This window comes from Lissotriton vulgaris, chromosome 6 (assembly GCF_964263255.1).
Source record: "Lissotriton vulgaris chromosome 6, aLisVul1.2, whole genome shotgun sequence".
Lineage (NCBI taxonomy): Eukaryota > Metazoa > Chordata > Amphibia > Caudata > Salamandridae > Lissotriton > Lissotriton vulgaris.
The window spans coordinates 399279798-399299668 of record NC_141694.1 but is presented as its reverse complement, the minus strand read 5'-3'; the positions used below and the strand labels follow the sequence as shown (position 1 = coordinate 399299668).

Genomic DNA, 19871 nt, shown 5'->3' with positions numbered 1-19871 from the left:
ATTACAATCGAGAGCTCTATTCTAGAGCCGACCGGAAGCACCTCACAGGCCCTACTGCAGTGGCGGTGCGAGTCTGGGGAAGTGCGACCGCCGCCACGGGATGGACGGATAAATTGACGAAATCGACCCCATTGTACGGTGCGGAAGCGCTAGGTGGCCTGTGGACGTCGAAGGGTTTTTACAGATGGGATCTCATCGGTATCAGCAGGGTGGGCGACCTCTGGGCCAAGGGCAAAGTTAAGACCTTCGAGGCACTCCAGCGGAAATATAAACTGAGCGACAGGGAATATTACCGTTACCTCCAAGTCAGCCGTGCGATTAACTCGGTTTTCCCGGCTGACACTACTATCCCGGAGTCCTCCCCTCTTGAGTATAGAGTGCTTGATGGATACGTCCCCGACAGCACTATATCTCTCATTTATAAGAAACTGATCAAAGATCGCTCGGATCTCCTTCTGCAACTGCGGAATGCTTGGACCAGTGACGGGTTAGAACTGGACGATGAAGACTGGCAGGCGGCGATATCTTCCCCTAAAGAGGTTGCGATTCCGGCACGTCTTAGGTTAGTGCAACTCAAAATACTGCATCTGGTATATGTCATGGGCCCACGACTGATACATATGGGTTTTTCTGTGGATGGATTGTGTAGGCGCGGATGTGGTATGCTGGCTACTTTTTTGCATATCCTCTGGGAATGTCAGGAGGTGGCGACGTTTTGGCGCCGAGTGCATGCGGGTATGGGTGAAGTGACGGGGGTTGTGTTGTTGCCTGAGGCCAGACGTTGTCTGTTGAATGTCTGGGAACCAAACGACTGTACTGTTGCTCAAACTCAATGGGTCACATTGGGTAATATGGTTGCTAAACGGGACATAGCCCAGTTATGGGGTTCCCCAAGGCCGCTGACGCTCCTAACGTGGAAAGAAAATACGGACTGGTCCATGTTCAGAGAGAAAACTGTATATTTTTCCCGCGGCAGACCCAACAAATGGGGTAGGATCTGGGGTCAATGGAACGCATACCGTGGAGAGATTTGCACCCCCCCATTCACCGACCTTCCGGATCCGCTTCTTCTCCCTTGACCGTGTGTTCCCTGTACTTAGTTTTTGTTGACTACACTGTATTGTTTTGCTCCCGGGTCCCCCCTACCCTCCCCGATATTTCTCCTCTCTTATATTGTAGCACGTCTTTCACCCGTCTCCCACCCACTGCCATAAGGGACAGCCAGTTTTTACACAGCAATGCCTCGATCTTTTTTGTTTTTTGTTTGTGGTTTTATTTATATAAAAGATAAAATGTGAAACCTTTCACTGATCCTAGTTATACCACCTGCCTCTACATGATCACGAAATATCGCTGCCGGACTCCCAGGTTGTCGGCTGAAGAGCTGTGTACTTTGCTGTTGATGTTGTTGTGATTGACTGACCAGCCTCCGTGGTTGTAGGTCTGTAACTGTCTCTTTCTTTACATAATAAAGGTTTTAAAAAAAATAAAAAAAACAACTGGGAATTCCTCCTTTTGGAGGAATGGGCTGTTGACCGTACTCCAGAATAACATACTGTCCCGCAGTTCTGCCGCCTTTGTCAAATCCTCCCAGGCTTGTTCCCTGAGTTCCTGTTTCCTACGGTTCAACTGAAGTTTATAAGTAGCCCTGAGGAGTGTTACAGCATCCCTATCTCTACGGTGGTTGGACAGTGCCCTCTTAAGATCTTGTAAAGAGGACGTACAGGCTCTGTCAAACCAACCTGGTGTGGCCCGCTTGGTTATACCCTTAGAGGTGGTGAGGGGCTTTTTAATTATATCGCCAAGTTTCTCGAAATCGGCGATAATGCAACTTGGGGCGGCATCAACTTCAAGACAACGAAGTAGCACTTCGGAGCCTGTTCCCACAATTTTCCGTAACAGTTTATCAGAATTGTCCCCACACCATTTAATCTGAATGCCATTTTGCCTGCAAGGAGTAATCTCATCAACAATCCTACCATTAAAACGGATCATAGGACCCCAGATGAGAATTGACAAAGTAATGGCATTGTGATCGCTAATTCCAAAATCCACGATGGTAGGGACCATACAGAAGGGGCAATATGTGCCGATATCAACAGATGGTCAATGACGGAGGCTGAATTCCTCCCAATGAACGTCGGGGCAATATTGCCTTATTTATCCAAAGCAGGTTGGTGGATGACCAGGTCAAAAGTTAACAGGAGGATGTTAAGGGAGTCACCATAAGCAGTGTGGGTAAAATGAGCCCAATTCTCCCTATTATCCCAGATACATTAGTATATGAATAGGGGCAGGTTTGAATATTAAAATCCCCCCCAGATGATGTCACATGGCTTATGGATGTCTCTACGGATTTTATTTACAGCTGACTCGAGGTCATCTACAAGAAGGGTACTCGTAGGGTCGAACATATTATTGTAGTGATTGATTAACAAAGTATCCCGAGCCCCTCTATGTTCCAACCTAAGGATTTGTGAGTGTGAACCTACGGTGGTATGGGATCTCACGCGTACTGGGAAGTGCACAGACAGTAAAATTACCAACCCACCTTTTGCCCTACCCATGGGAGATTCTTGCGCTAAGCTATTGTATGACACAAAGCCATCAAAATGGATATCTGTAGTGGACCAGGTCTCCTGTAAGCAGAGGATGTCAAACCCTGATATGGATTCCCTCCAGCCCAGGGATGACATCTTCTGCCGCCAACCGGTAAGATTCCAGCTCGCGATTTTAAAACCTGGGGGACTAGGTACCTGTACAGGCTCTACCAACGCATGGTTATTTAGGGGAACTGGAGTAGGTAACGGCTCCCCTGACATATCCAGAGCGATTAGTGGATGGTAGGTATCTGCTATGTCATCTTGCACAGAAGGCTCCAAGGGCAACCTTTTAGATCATATGGTGGTTAGCAAGCACTCATCTGGGCGCACAAAATTAGTCACAGCTTCTCCATCCAACAAACCATTAACCATCTCAGGTAGAGAAAATCTTGAATCATGTGTTGGGGATAGTCAATCAACTCCCTCTAGACGTCTAGACAGCTGTACCGATTAATATCGCAGAAGGGAGTGTACTGGAGCAGCATAGCCGGTCTAGCATCATATCTCCTCTGCCTGCCCCCCCGTTCAACCCTTGTCCAGTCATCCCTACCTCTACCGTGGGTTATATAAATAGGTGGAAAGAAGAAGGAGACTGGGAGAGTCTGGATGGTGGAGTCAAAGGACCTGTTAAAACCCGCACAAATATGTGACACAGTTCTAGGGTCTCTGAAACTGACCGTTATACAATCCCCGTTTTTATGGACTTGACCGTCTTACCTAGCCAGGGCACCCTTCTTACCATAATGATTTCGTTGTGAAGATGGGCCGGGAGTGGTCTATTCCAGTTGAGCCACTTAACAACTTTACCTTTCAGGGAACTAAAGGTTTCTGTCTCTTCTGTCTCCAAGGTGGGGGCTCCAGCTAAAACTACCATATAGCGGTTTGCTTCAGGTGGAAGGTCTGGCAAACGTTGTCTAAGGGCTCTAGGTGTTTTAGATGGGGAGCCTTGTGTGCCATCAACCGTTAGCCCATGTGTATTAGTATTACATGGTTGCGGCCCAGATATATGTTGCGTGGGTGCGTTATTACCCTGATTGCAATCTTTGTGGGCTACTGGGGGGCCTATGGGTAGGGTGGTAGGGTTTTGGGCCTCTTTAACTTGTAGGGGACCAGAAATGGTAGGGGTGGTTTGCAGGGTACTCGGGCTAATGGTTTTGTTGGAGTTGGCTAAAATAGTGGCTGTGGCTTTCTCTATAATAGACAATCTGAGTTCTATCCTTTCCAGTTTGGCATCTAGTGGGAATAGTATCAATTTAAAAAGGGCACCCAAACTTTCAATAGAAACCTCGCCACTAGGCAGAGTTTGAGTTGGATTCATAGGAGGGGGGACAGGGTCATGTTGTAACTTTGCTGATTTCGATTTTCTACCAGCTTTCTTGTTATACGACCTTTTGCGTTTAAAAGTAGCCCCTTCCTTAACCCCCTGTGACATTGTATTATTAGCGGTATCGTTGAATTCAGAAACAATGGATACATTATTTATATCAAGAATTAAATTAATTTCAGGAAGTATTTCATTAACCAAAATGTCCAGGTCCACTGAAGCCTGATTATCAGCTTCAGAAAGGAGTGCTAACCAATAGCGACAACCGTGGTAACACTATCAGCAGGTCTTTCGAGTGTTTTGGCATTAGCTATTGTCCCCAGGGAGGATCTCTTGATAGCCAGCAGTTCTTTGGACAAGCGTTTCCAAGGATAATAATTTCAGTATCTATGATGGTATTCGCTCTGATGAGAAATGTTTCCATACCTCCGGCTGCAGATCCACCAGCAAGCGAGGACTTACTCCTCATTTCGCGACCAGCCATATGAGCCCAGTGAAGCGTGCAGGTGGTTGGGAGAGAAGTAAGAGGGGGGGCCCGTGCGCTTGGGTTGGTAAGGCTAAATAGGGGCTGGAGATAGGGAGAGGCGGGGCAGGAAGAGGAGCCAGGTGCGGCCAGTCACTCGCCGCAAAGCAGCCTGGCCCTCGCAGTCCCGCTAGCAACAGCACTCCTCTGCCCCAAGTCGCGTTGCTCCACGAATGTCCCGGAGTCAGCAAACAGCTCCACAGAGTCCAAAGCCTCGAGCCGTACCCGCGAAGCAGGGGCCGCAAGGCGCTATGTAGTTGGGAGAGGCGAGGCGGGAAGAGGAGCCAGGTGCGGCCGGTAACTCGCCGCAAAGCAGCCTGGCCCTCGCAGTCCCGCTAGCAACAGCACTCCTCTGCCACAAGTCGCGTTGCTCCATGAATGTCTCGGAGTCAGCAAACCGCTCCACAGAGTCCAAAGCCTCGAGCGGCGTTTTAGAGTGTCATTCTTTGCTTGCTTTGCTTTAACGCAGTGGGCTACAATTTTGCATTTAATATCAGATGCTGCGAAAACAAGCAAAATTCGAAGTGAATGTGAGCGTCTGCTGTACAATCCAGTTGGATAAAAATCCTTCTGTAACAGGAGACTTGCACCCTATCCTGTCAGTTTGCAAACTTGTCTCTAAATGTCAGTGCCCCGTAGGAAAGGGCCAAAAATCGGCATTGATTTTTGAAGTTACAGAATGCCCACTTCAATGAATTTGCTGAAGCCTGTTGAGCAAGAATATGTGGAGGAATATGACCCCTGCTTTCCTGCCATACCCCCAGATATGTGTTGGAGTCCACAATATCAACTGCACTTCCCTGGGTAAACAATGCTGCTCCTTTTATAGGTCTATGAGTGATATCATAACCTTCGTTTTTGCAACATTGATATTTAGGTTATTGGTATTGCAATAAGTATCAAGTGAGTTGAAGAGTCTCTGTAGACCTATCTGTGTCTGGTCAAGGAGCACCGTAGCATCTGCATACTGGAGCATCTGGATTCTAAGCCCATCAGTCTTTGGTAGGAGCGCCCTCTTCTTTAAAAGATGTTCTTTTAGGTTGGCCAGGTATAGATTGAACAGTAGTGGGGCTAGTATATAACCCTGCTTTAGGACTTTTTGTAAAGTTGTGGACCATCCAGAGCTCACTTTGATCTTTACCCAGGTATTGGAGTAGAGAAATACAATTGCCTTTAGTAAATGGGGTGGAACACCCCAGTCATTTAATTGTGTCCAAAGTTTCTCTCTTGGGACACTACTTAAAGACTCTTTTGAAGTCACTGAACCCTAGACAAAGAGCCTTGTTCTTGGTCGTTATTGTGTCTTTGATCAGGCGAGTGAAGCAAACTATATCATCCTTGATATGGCAGCCCTTTTGCAATCCTGTTTGACTGGGTGGAATCAGTTTCTTCTCCGCCACCTATTTCTGCAGCTCCATATTGCGAATGCTTGCCTATCACATCCCCTCTTTATCAAGAAGCACAATCACATGCTAATGCCTCAGTGAGGAACAGTCCCCTTTCTTGTGTAGATGTATGAGGTGCAAATCTCTCCATGTGCCTGATCTGAATGCCCCTAACATATTGGTTTCGAATATTGGGGTCATTACGGATGCCCATTTATTGGGAGCCTATTTAAATACTGCACCGGAGATGCCACTCCGCCTTAGTGTTGATAACCTTTTTCACTTGGGCCTGTGTTATTCCTTTTGTGCCAGAGTAATACTCTCTATGCCCATAAAACACTCGGCTTCTTCACCTTCTTCTGCCTTCCCATTAGCAGAGAATGGGATTATAGGCAATGGAATTCTATCCTCCATGGGTACCTTATTTCTTTAGATTCTCAGGGTTTCTTAATGACTTCCTCCTGTTATGTTCTTTCCTGCCTGTATTATTACAATCTTTAGACTCAGAGGATTATACCGAATTTAAGTTGATTAATATCTTCTAAACTCTCTTACCCTGATATAAAATGTTTTCACTCAATGGCCCCTTGTTGTGCGTATCTGTATAGCAGACTGAGCGTCTTAAAAAAAAGAGGACTTGGTACTACATTTGAGCTGGTTATATTGCTCTCACTCAGGGCATGAGGTTTGCAAGTGACATGTCTTAGGATGGGTTTACTCTGGTTCATGTGTGAAAATGTGATTGTACTGTTTTTTACGTATGTTGAAAAGTATCCCCTAATGCCATTCTTCTAGTTAACGGGGTTGAGGCGCTTCCTCTATGGAGGTATTCCACGGCCAAGGTAACTTCCTCATTTATCGGACTTAAGACTATGCCAGCATTACTGTCAAGCATCTTCTGGACTTGTGGTTGCCCCCGTTTACTGATATGTCTCTCTGCTGATTTATGTGGCAGCTGCTGCACCTGGGCCTGAAGAAGCAGTGCACTGTGATTCATCATTCTTGGCTGGCGATGTCTGTTGCAATATCTGGGCCTATTGATTTATGGGTTTTAGACCACAAGCTCAGCTCAAGGGTTCAAATGCCTTCTACTTCAGCACACAGTCTGTGTCAGGCAGCTGGTAGTTAACCCGAATCCTGCTGAAGGCACAGTTGTAAAGCTGTTGTGCTTTACAAGTCTTATCACTGCAAGAGACATCTTGGCTTAGAGCCCAATGTCAATTTGTATTGACCCGCAGGATGCTCCAGAGAGTGTAAAGCAATATCTTGGGTTTAGGGCTGCCTAGACCAATAGGGGCACCATACTTCCTCACCCTTCTACCATTCTAAAATGTCTACTAATGCCCACTGGTATCCATTGGACTCCAAATATGTACATTGAATGCACAGGCCTGAAAGAGCGGGGGAGAGGGGTATGTGGTATACACAAGCCGCACCGAGTCCTGGCTTGGCGGTTTCTGCGGAGAACTGTTACCCCATTCAGCCAACTTCTGCATCTCACCTGGGGGGGGCCCACTCACCACATTTGTTACGGTTGGGTCAATTTGCTCTCACCTCCCCCTCGCCCTGCTTCACTTTCTCTTGCCTCAACTCCACAGACCCCTGGCTCCTCCACTCGATCTGCTGAATAGCTCGTTTCCAACCTATCGCTTTCAAGGTGGGTCCAGTGCTCAGGTAGATCCGGTGCTCAGCAGTCCGCAGTCTTACAAACTGCAGGTGAAAAGAAGAAGGTGGACAAGAAGGGGGGAGGCCAGCAGTCGGAGGTGATCAAGGGACCAATAGAAATAAGACGTGGCAGGTGCTGAAGGGAACATAGGTGGATGGGAGCCAGCAACTGTAGGGAGAGCTGGGAGAGCCTGTAGAGAGCAGTGGGGGAGGAAGGGCAACTGACACTGGCTTGATGTTAACCCCTGGACTTTGCAGCTCTCGACTCGGCCTCATGGGCTCCTGTCGCTTGGCCTTACATGCTTCCCCTGCTCCCTACTCTTAGCCCCTCCTGGTGCCTCATCATCCATATCCACGCCTGCCTCCTGGGATGAACGGTGAGTAGCAGTGGGGAGCGGTAGGTGAAGGAGAAACGCTGACGTTGGCTGGTGTTGATATTGCCCTCTGCTCTTTTTCTGCTTCCTGATATCTCGACTCTCAGTGCTCGACTCTCGAGAGCTCCATTTCCCTGCCAGTGCGCCTCCAAGCTCCACTTCAAAGATGGGTCCGAAAGTGCCTTCAGCAGCACATAGTTACGGCTTTAAAATGCAGGTGTTCATTTTACCAAACTTTAGGCTGTTGACATAGCTATGAACTTGATCGCAAGCTTGACGAACTGATTCTTTCTGGGCTGGAGGAGAACATCCATGCGTACCAGTAAGATATTTCTGTCTCCAACTCTATTCGAATGCCACCTTTTCTATATCCTGAGAGTTCTTCAGGACCCGCAAATTATTGATTTATTATTGATAAAATATTCCAGTGTGCAAAAAGCTATACTGTTCACACTTTCCACTTATTTGCTAGTTGATATTAGCCGTAACTCCCAGATTCAGGCCCAACAAAGGCATTTCTCAGACCTCACGCTATATTATTGAATAACATAGCGTGAAATCACGTGGAGCTTTGTGACATGCTTTATGAAAATTACTTTAAAAATGAAGCCAAAGCTTGTATTTCAGGTTCCACATTGTTAGAAGACCTTTAACATTCGTTAGGAGTTCCTGTGCTAACAGTACATGACTAGAGCTAATTGGTTACACGTTAGAGGTTACTGTGCAGACCAGAACTTCTGAACATTGCTTCGAAGTCTACTGATGACGACTACTTGTTTAGATGATTATTACGTTTAAGGAAAAGTTTATTTTGTTTGTTTGTATGTTATCATTTCACCTCATTTTGCGTTTTTCTTCCTTTTCTAGATTTTGGATTTGTGCTGTTACATCAGTTGAATCTTTAGATTATTCATTTCATTAACTGTATTGTACTTTCGGTTCTTCTCAGTTCAAGCTAATGAAAGTGGAGTTTTTTCCTTAAGGAAACAGCAATGACATTATATTTTTGGCCAATTTGTGTTCCCAGCCTCAGCTCATATCAATACTTTAGTATTTTTTGCATGTAAACTACCAGTAGAATTTTTGTCCGTTCATGGCCGTTGTGAAATCGATTGCTTCATACGTATGTTTACCATAATCAACAAACTACATTACGATCACACAGATCCTAAAAAGTATACAGCACAGGTAGTTTTTCCTTTAAAAGACACACACCAGCAATGCCATTAAAAAAGGTAAAAGTTAACCGCTTAACCGCGGCGCGAATTCCGCAGCGGGTTGATTATGTGGGCGGAGCTGCGTCGGCCAACGGACAAGCGCAGTACAACGGATGTAGTGCTCACGATAGCCATTGGCCAACGGGCGCAGTGAAGGAGTTAAGAAAAACATCTATTGAACATTTATACAAATTCAAGACAAGAGGGCCCCAAGAACAATTGAAAAGCGCAACGTGCAAAAGCAGCCAAATGTATAATAGAAGTTAAAGTGCTTGTGGTAAACAGTTTTATAAAATTCAAGTCAAGCCGCACTTATTAAAATAAGGAATCTCCCATGCAAATTTTCCTATGTCTAGTCCAAAGGGCATGCCAAAAACTAGCAATACCAAAAACAGTGGATTGGTGAATGACAGTGCACAAGAATCTAAGGACATCTAAGTAATGCCCCCCGTCCTGCTAGAAAACATAGTGGGACAATCCATTTTTTCTCAGGGACTGGTAGCTCGGGCACAAAAAGAATAAATGGACTATGGAGTCTGGACTTCCTTGACATGCAGGGCACAGATCAACCAAATCATTACAGCTGGACCATTTTGAGCAAAACAGTTTAGTGGGAAGAGATTTGTAACAGAACTGCAGAAAAAGTTTCTGTGCCATTGGCAGAACAATTTTGTCCATGGTTGGCTTAAAACGCAGAGAAAATTTAAATTGGAGAAAGTCTTTGGTTGGAGTGGATTCTGCAACAGTAAGATTTTCTATTAAAATAGATTCCCAAAGCTGTTCTTTCATTCTCACTCTTGACATTTGCCTCATGCTTTCCTGGTTTGACCAAAAGGCATCCAAACCCAGTTTTGCTAGAGCTTTGTAGGGTGGTAAACCAGTTACTTGTAGATGCCTTTGGGAATCTTAGGAGGTTTAACAAGGTATCACGGTTAGACTCAAGCTCTTCTACAGTCCACAACCTAAACTAAAACATTATCAATCTGTAAGTTACCTTGTGATTTAGTTGTCTGTGTGCCAGATCCATGTACAAAGGTTTGAGATGGGTGAAAGGGGGTAGGTCAACCAAAGATCTTAAGAAACGATTTTTCACAACTATTAGAGGCGATATGTTTCCTATCCCCCACAGCTCCACACCATACAATATGCTCCCAGGTACCTTAGAGTTATAAATTTCAAGGTCAGGAGCTATCTGTCGTGACACTGTTTTACTATGGTTCTTACTAATATGGTTGCATTGAAAGATTTGATGTAACTTGGCCTTTTCCTTATGAGCGTCCAAGTTTACTGATGGGGTTACACAAATTCCTACATATTCAAAAACATTTACTTGGATCTGCTAGAATGTTTTGTCCCTCTCTTGTTAAAAATAACATACTTAGTTTTTCCCTCATTTAAAAACAGCCCCTGTCATTACAAAACTGAATAAAATCATTTAATAGTTGTTGGAGACCCTGGGAAGATTTAGAGATTAAAAGAGTGTCATCCGCAAATACCAGGGCGGGTCCTCTTCTAATATTTATTTTCGGGGCATCGCAACCATCCCTGTTCAGAAAATCAATAATCCCATTTATAAAAAGAGTAAAAAGAGTGGGCGCCACCACACAACCTTGCTCACTCCACGATTTATGGCGAAGGTGGCTGTTACTTCGTTGTTGGGGCCCCACCTAACCTGGGCTGTATTGGAGGTGTGCAGTCTAATTAAAATGTCTAAAAGATTTGGAGGCAGGCCCAATTCTGTCCACAGCTTGGCCCGGGGCACTGAATGAAAAACTGTGTGCAAGTCAACAAAGGCCACATATAGTTTTCCCCCTTTTATGTCCACTTCCTTTCAATAGATACAAATTAAACGAAAACCTGGTCTAAGGTGCAAATTTTAGACCAAAAGCCCGCTTGAAAATAACTTAAAACATGGAATTCTATCATCCAATCTTGGAGCCTCCCTTAAACTAGTTTACAAAAGATCTTTTAGAGAGAGTCAATTAAACTTATCGGCCTGTAGCTCGATGGCTTAGTTTTGTCACCTTTCTTGTAGATGGGTACAATTTCCGCACCCTGCCACAATAATGGTATAGGTGCTCCAGACAGGATCAAATTTGATAACACATTTATGTTTGAACCCCATAGAAATGTATCCTCTTTATACAAGTCATTGGCGATTTTGTCTGGGCCAGGGGCACATGCTAGGGAACAAGATGAAATCGCCAAATCTGTTTCTGCCATAGAAAAGCTCATGGGCTCTAAGTCCCCGCTCACCCCCCAGTTGAAAAAACACCCATCTCACCACTAATGTGACTATCTTTTGCATTGAGGGACCCAAAATAAGCCATCCGCTGTATGTTAAATTCCAACAATGGTTTCTCTCCCTAAAGTCAGTAAGTTGCCTCTCCCCAAAAAGTCTTTTGATCTTTATCATTTAATGCTATGTGTAAAGTTAGCCATAGCGAACTCTCCCACTCCTTTTTGGCAGTGGTAATGGCCCACCTATACTTGTCTCTGCAAGTCACAATCTCAGGGTGCACCTTGCACTTTAGAGCACTAATAAGCTCTTCCTTGGACCTTCTACAATCCTGATTGAACCAGGAGCTTGAAGAATTTTGCTTTATGCCAGTACAGTGGCTACCACTTCCCGGTGCTATTACAGGCCGACTAAGCAATTCCCTAACTTCGTCAAAGAGATGCTCGTGGCATAAACATAAATTCTTAACAACATCTTTACTAGGGATTTTAGCTAGATACTCTGTTAGATCTTATGCTTTTTTCTTGACTAAGTCTAGCACTTCCAGATGCTTTTCTATCCTGCCCCACTTAACCGACAGCTGGTTATTTGTGATTGATAGCACTCCCAGGTCACAATGGCCATTTTGGATGAATTGTGTATTACCTAACACAGATAGAGAAAGTGCAAGTGCACTATGATCTCTTTCAAGTTTATTTTCCACTTTCATAGCATCAAGTACAGACCATAAGTTAGGAGTCATTAAACATTAGTCTGTTCTACTAGTATGATTTAGGGCCCGATGTAGGTAAATCTCATTTACCGACTCTAGAATACCGAATTTTACAAATTCGGTATTCTAGATTCGGTAAATGAGATGTAGGAAATAATTTGGTAATTTTTACCGAATCGGTATGATTCGGTAATTACCGAATCGGTATTTACCGATTCGGTAATTGCTATTGATTCCTATGGGCCTTGAGGCCCATAGGAATCAATGTCAATTACTGAATCGGTAAATACGGATTCAGTAAAATTACCAAATTCTCAAGGGGGACAGGGTGTCACTTTGACATCCTGTTGCACCCCTGATTCTGGCTTGTGTGCAATATGACACACATACATGCCCTTAGGGCATGTCTGTGTGCCACATGGCGCAGGTGTACATGGTGCATGTACACTGGAATTCGTAATTTACCATAAAATATTATTTTGTGGTAAATAATGAATTCCTAAGGGCCTGTGGCACTGTTTTCCGTGCCACCTACATCTAGATTTACTGATTCAGTAAATTTACCAATTCGGTATTTTACCGATTCGGTATATTTACCGATTCTGTAGATGTTAAGGCCCCCTACATATCTAAAACCAAATACCGGTCGGTAATGCCTGAAATCGACCGCTACTGACCAGTATTTGGTGTCCTACATCTGGCCCTTAGTCTGTTATACATATGTGCCCTATTTGGATCTGATCAGGTTCTCCCATTTGTCGCTAGTAGGTCAAGCTGGAGCGTTAAAGCAGTTGACCACCTCTCTTCGTGTATTTAACATTGGGTAGAATTAGTGGTGGGATTATCCATTCCCTTTCCCACTCTCCTGTCATATCTGGGGCAGTTAAAGCGAGGGGCTCAAAAGTACAATTAAAGTCACCAGCCTCCATAGTGGGGATGTTATCTAAATACTTGAATAGAGCATTGTCCAACATACAGAGAGTCTCAGTTTCCTACCCAGATGAGTCCACCCTGTTATAAAGATAAAATAATTTCCCCTTCCAAACACTAGATAGGGACAGCTCAAGAGCCAAAATGTCCTATGAGTCTACATGAAGTTGCTTAATTTTACTCCGTACTGCATTCTATAACCAAACTATCAGACCTCCCTTGGGATGTACCTGCATCATCCTGGTAGCAGCGATGGCAAGGGCAGAATAACCACTTCTGTGGGGGGTGTATAAGCTTCAGGTTTTCTGCACCAGAATTTTGTCAAAAGTGTCTATAAAAGTACACCATTCTGAGAAGCATTGATGGAGAAGACCCTACTTCAATAGAACGAGTATTCTGAGTGATGGCATACATTTCATTTGGGGCTTTGGCCACAGCGCATGATTCAGTAGTACATATTAGGGCATTTAGTAGATGGGAGTTTGGAGGATGAGACAAAAAATCCTGTCTAGGTTCGGGTAACAAGACGCCATCCGGCTTCGGTCAGCGTTGCCTACTGTTTGTCCAACCTGGGCCAGAGTATAGTTCTTCCCTCTGTGATCTATGTGTGGTAGCTCCATCATTAGATGGAGATTGGTAACGGATCTGAATAGTAATGTTTGGGGGGCAATGGTAGGAGAGTCAATTGACAAAAGCCAAGATACCATGTCTTTGTCAAAAAATCTGACTAAAATTGTATCATTTACTGCTCCCGGGTTGTTCAGTCTACTGGCACATCTAATGTTATCCCTTATAAAGGAATAGCAGTGACGGTGTGACCTAAACCAATGAGTATCCTTATTTATTAGGGAATCCTGGTCCTCATAGCCCCTATCTGGGAGCTTTGGAACATTTGTAAGGTAGACTACGTCATGACTAATCTTGCCCTCCGGCCTTCTATATACTCCATCCCTTACTACCCCCAAACCATGTGGGACTTCTCGAGTAGAACTGAATAAATATTTTTTGTCCGGAGTCACCGCCCCTCTGTCTGGGTATCTAGATCCTAACGCCCCATGGTGTGCTCCCTAAAATGTGTAGTTTGTTACTCTTACATCCCTGGGATTTAGAAGGGAGGACTCCGCAGGTACTTAAAATTGGTGGGGAGGGTTTAACGGAAAGGCTTGAGACTGTTTCTGAGCCTGTCCGAACTGGTATTGCATTGAGGCGCTATCTGTCTCAAGGGGCAGATTTAGTGGAGGCATTTTTAAGGATCCATGACTTGGTTCACTCCCATTTCCCCCATTGACTCCATTGACCCTTAGGGAGAGACTCCCAACCTTCATTCTAAGGGCAACCACTTCTGCCTTCAGTGACTCAATCAGGGACCTTAATACAGCCATTTCATTTACATGGGCACTTCTGCTTTCACTGGGATTAGACTCACTGACACCACAATCATCGGCCTCTAAAACATCAAACCTATTGTGACAATCTACCTGGACAACATAGGGAATAGAGCGGGCCCACAAGAGATGTCTTAAAGTTTTTTTGCAATCAAGTCGGGCTCCTTTTCCTCTACTACTCCCTTTGTATTTCCTTTCAGATTAGAATATAACATACGTGGGATCATCTTGATTGAGTTGTGTTTTTGCATTGTGATTTGGAAAGTAGAGTATAAGGATAAGTCAGGTATCCCTACATCATGATCAGCAGCGGGCTCTCTGCGTGTATTGTGACTAGCCATGTTTTCTACCATAATAAAGGAATTTGTTTGGGAATCAGCTATTTCCTGGCATTCTAATAAAATCGATTCAATATGACAGACTGTATCAGGTGATTTTTTACTTTCTTTTAACGTTTGGATAGAATAGTTGTGTGCAGCGGGTGTCTCGAGTGCCTTTAGGCGCAGGCCAACAGCGTGACTCCTCTCTCCTGGGAGAGCTCAGGATTGTGGACAATGCAGTCCCCAATGGCGGCAGCGGTATTTGTGGTGTATGTTTACATGCATAATGTGCCTGAAACTCTCATCATCCTCAGAAAAGAGAGTGGATGAGAAAATGTGTTTCAAATAGGAGTTCGGCAAGGCAAGCTGCCAATAGTCAACTTGAGTTGACATGGGGTATGAACAAAAACACCTATAGACAGTCTTTTAGCAGTCTAAACAAACTGATGTCAGAATAAAATGAAACGTATCACCTTCCTATTAAGTATGTATGCATCTATATCAATGTGGGAGCATTTGGAATGTGTAAACATAGCTCGTAAGCAATGGACTGGCTTATGTCAGAATATTGTTGGAATGTCATCTGACATGAAAACCGTATCCTAAATATCATTTTGAAAAATATTGCCACATTGGGTGTAGTTTCTGTTATTAACTCCAATATGGCGAGTTTTTAAGTGTATTTTAAGCACTATATTTTTGTTGAATGATATTTCATGCATGAAATTCTGACACCACAACGGAGTGCATCAGATGCAGTAAACTAGAGAATCTATTTAACTGAATATCCAGCTTTTTAAATTTGTTTAGAAAACAGTGCCAGTGAATGGACTTGTGAGTCTTGGTTTTTGTAAAGAAAATGGGATCATTTTCAAAATCTGGAAACTGATTAATGAACATCAGGCACAAAGAACTAACTAAACAGGTCAGCTGTGCCAGAACCAGATGGTGCCTTTGAAATGGCAGAAACAAATATAAAGAAACAATGTTATCTATCATGAATTTTTGGCGATACAAATGTTCAGTTAAAAAAGTGCCACTCGCCCTTAATTTCCCCTTCAATTACTTTAATCTCATTAACTGACGTGTTGCTGAGATAAAGGAACCAGACAATTGATATTTTGTTTATATTAGAACCCTACACAAACTGAAAGAGTAAGGCAGCCTTATCTTTTGTGAAAATTGTCTTCCACTAGATAGATACAAACCAGCATGGATGGTAATGAAATAATATTATTATTCTGGACTTCTTTTGTTCGCCCTAAGTTGGCAGGTTATGCTCAGACGTGAGTCCCTTGCTCACTTGGCACTGGATTCAAGATAGCCTGGCTGATGAGGATTATGAATCCGAAACCGGTCCCAGGAGGCTTGTTTCCGGTCCAGGGAAGACATGGCTTGGCAGTTCGGGCTGGACTGTTCCCATGAGGCACAGGGTCAGACTGATTTGCATATGGCCATGTCTGAATTGGGGTGGCTGAGTGAGCTAAAGAATGGTGATGGATTAAACACAGATAAGTTGACTAGGGGTGAGTGTTTGATTGGCTCAAGCGCTCTGTCCATCACTCCCTTTTGTTTCGCCTTCTTTTTTTCTTTGGCAGCATTACATTTACAATGATGTCACCGTGATTGCTTTCCATTCTCATCAAATAGATTGTAATGGCATGGCAGAGCCCCCAAGAGAAACCTATGTCAAATAAGTGACTAGCATAAGCATGCATGCAGTAATGTGGACTATAACCAATTGATGTCTTGCTGGGCCCCACAGAGTGTGTAATTATAAAAGCCACGATCCCCTAAATGATAGAAAGTGTATGGTCCCCAGAAATATAATTGAGGTACATAGCCCACAACAGAAATTGAATCTAATTGAGGCGTTGTTGACTATCACGTTGCCCTACCATTGTGTTCAGGATCCCATGGGAGCAATACTCTTTTCTCCATCCCTAGCAATGATGACGTATTTGGAAAATGAGGGCCAGTAGCATAGTTGGGAAATGGGAATTAAAGAAGCAACAGAACAGAGACAAAGGAATCCACCACTTTCGCCTTGTTACTCGCTGGTCAATGAAGTCTGTAGAATACTGTCAGTTCCTTCCAGTCAAAGGAGCTATGATAAGTGTGCGCCTACTGAGAGTACTTGAGCCACTAATAACATCTATCTCTGTGAAACTAAATCTAAACATAAAATTAGTAGGGATCTTAAATATATGTGCATTACTACTTGTCTACTATTATAGTAGCAATTTGAAGTACTAAATGTTATCAGTACAGTAATGTGAAGCACAGTATCACCCAGGAAGATATCCTTGTGCTGTGGGCAATTAGACAAGAAGTAAACAGGGATGTTAGACGAAGTTCATGCAGCAAAAACAAAACAATTGCTTTGAGAGCTTTGTGTAAGAAGAGATGACAATTGAGGAACCTGGTACAAGAAGGAAAGATGTTTCAGTGGTTGGCAGTCAGGAATGAATAAGACTGACCATAAGCACACATTAAATGGTTTTTAAAAGATTTAGCAGGAGAGATGGGAAGACTTGAGCAAATGTGTAGGGGCATAGTGATGAACATTTAACTGCAGGAAAGATTTTCTGGAGGAAGGCTTGTTGGACAAGGTAAAAGGATATGAAAATGATCTGTTTGGCCATATGGAGCACAAAGAGAGAATTTGACAGATGTAGGAATAGGGTACCTGGGGGAAGGAGAAAGATAAACATAGCTGCAGATTTTGCAATGCGTTTTGTTGGCGGGCAGAAGATGTAGAATTTATGGAAATTTGGGTCAAGTTGTAGTTTACTGAAGACATTCCTTTTAGAAAGCTTGTAGGAAACTGTCACAATAATTTGCGATGTTATCAGTGATGCAATCGATCATATCATTGAACATGTAATGAGTGATGTAATATGTGAGGTCATAATCAGTGCATGGTGGGGATCGAGTTATTGTTAGCTTAGAAAAATATAACTGGTGAATTGCAACTTGTTTTTGTTTTTTTTTAAATATTAGTTTTTGTGTTATTCCAATACCTAACTATAATATCAAATTAACTATTGCTGATTTCATTGAATATCTCATTACCATACCTGACTATAACATTACTTTAACCTTTGTTTTTGTCAGTGAATTTCTAATTAATATTATTTTTAATGTAAGGCAGGATCTTATTACCATACTTCTCTATAGTGTCGCTTTAACCTTGTGTTTTTAAGTTTTCTGTTTTTTCTATAAATATTAACAGTGAAGGAATACTAAATATCACGCCTGCATTGAGTCAGAGGAACATGCAATTGATTGAGGCCATGGCTAGTATTGCCATATGACAATGTACCTCGGGATCTACTAGAACCTTAAGCTGTGTGTGCATCATTGAAGCAATATTCCCAAATATTTCTTAGATTGCCAATACAGGTTGAAATTAGATGTATCAGGCTGTTTATTTTAAATTGGTGACAGTAAAAATCCTGTTTTAACAGCCTGCTTAAAACAACACAATGGATGTGGTACAAATATGAGCTTAGTCTACCCTGTTCACTCAAAGGCAGGCCCAGATAAATAAGCACCATAGATTTTCATTGGTTTTCACTGCTCTGTGAATGTTTGATTGGATCACAGCAGTAATCCACTGATGCACAAAATCTTGAAAACATTATTGATCTTTATAGGGGATCACAGGCTATCAAAGGATCAATGATAGGGTTGGTTATTTTTCTTCCACCTACTACACCACAGCCTGCTCCTGGTTTCTATTCTTGACAGCAATGGGTAATTTCATGGGGTTCTGTACAAGATTTAAAATGTTATTGATGGGCATTTATCAATAGCACAGTTGTGTTGACCAATGGGTTCCCAGTGGCATCACATACACAACGAGAGCAACGCTCTTATTCTGTTTATGGATTCAATTCCTTTTTCACTGATTAGGAACAGCTTCATAGAGACAGAGTAGTCATGCAAAATCAATGTACAACATGTCCTCTCCTCTTTAAGCCCCATTACCCTAACTGTCCATTAAAGCAAAATTAAACCTTTGTATGGCCAACCACAATCAATCCCACCATTGTCAGTTTGCTCAAATAAAGAGAAAACATGGTGTCCTGTTATGCTCATAGGCCACTCTAAAACACCCTGCCTGCCCATTCCAATATGCTCCCCATCACTACCACACACTCTGTATTCTCTTCACCTTCTCATAAGCCATGTCAGCCCTGTAAATTTGATAAGGCCGTTGCTTTGCACTTTTGTTTTTTAGAAAGGATCACACTTACCAACCATCTTCCCCAGTTTTTGATATTGTGTATCATATTTTTTTTTGCTAAAACAAATAATCCCTTGATTTGATTCTTACTATTTTAAATAAATGTTATGAAGACCTTATCTCTGTTTAACTAAACTTGATATGGATTTTTTAGGTTCTTAATTTTGTGGGTTTACTGCTGTTGGGATGTGCAGTTACACATAAGACTTTTTGTTTGCGAGTTATAGGGGCTGGCCTTGGTTATAGAAAATTGTGCTGGGAAAACCTAACTTCATCTGTGGAATGAGCAATGGGATATAGTCAACTTGCTTCTTTCCTGTGGGTTGAGTATGTGAGAGTAGTTTTAATCCGACATGAGTATATATGTGAGTGTTAAAATCTTACTCTGTGAAAACTTACATTGAAACATTGAAACACTCTGTAGGTCTGAAATATTGTTATGCTTTGTATAGGTCTCTGCTTTTAAATGACATCTATAGTGCACTTGTTTTTGGATAGGTGGGGATCACGAATACGTTGACTTGCTTTTTAATGAATATTTATAAGGTAGTGTGGTGATACATTATACATATATTATGTGCAACTGTTTATTGTACAGCTTCATAAATGCAGAACTGTTTACATACGTGATTGGATATAACACATGTTTTTTTATAATGCAGGTTGTCTGGATTTCAACTACCATCATCTATAGTAAGCACCAATTCTATACTTACCCTTTGGTTCACAACAGACTTTGCAGTAAGTGCTCAAGGATTTAAAGCAATTTATGAAGGTAAGAACTTTTTATAATGTGTTTGAGAAACAAATACGTGGAATAAGAGTGGCATGCAAGGACATTGTTCTATTATAATGACATTTATTTTAACTTCATGCTATCAAACTCATAGATCAATTCCTAAATTTCTGAACTGCATATTCGATGATAAATAATTTGATTAA

The 19871-nt window shown here is 42.8% G+C and overlaps 1 protein-coding gene across 1 annotated transcript in view; it reads left to right on the top strand.

Annotated features, from left to right (window-relative positions):
- Positions 1–19871, top strand: part of CSMD1 (CUB and Sushi multiple domains 1) — a 3932590-nt gene that overhangs the window by 337474 nt on the left and 3575245 nt on the right. The window contains exon 3 of the mRNA XM_086925641.1: positions 19592–19704. Within this exon, the coding sequence (XP_086781767.1) occupies positions 19592–19704 (113 nt within the window). The remainder of the gene's footprint in view (positions 1–19591; positions 19705–19871) is intronic.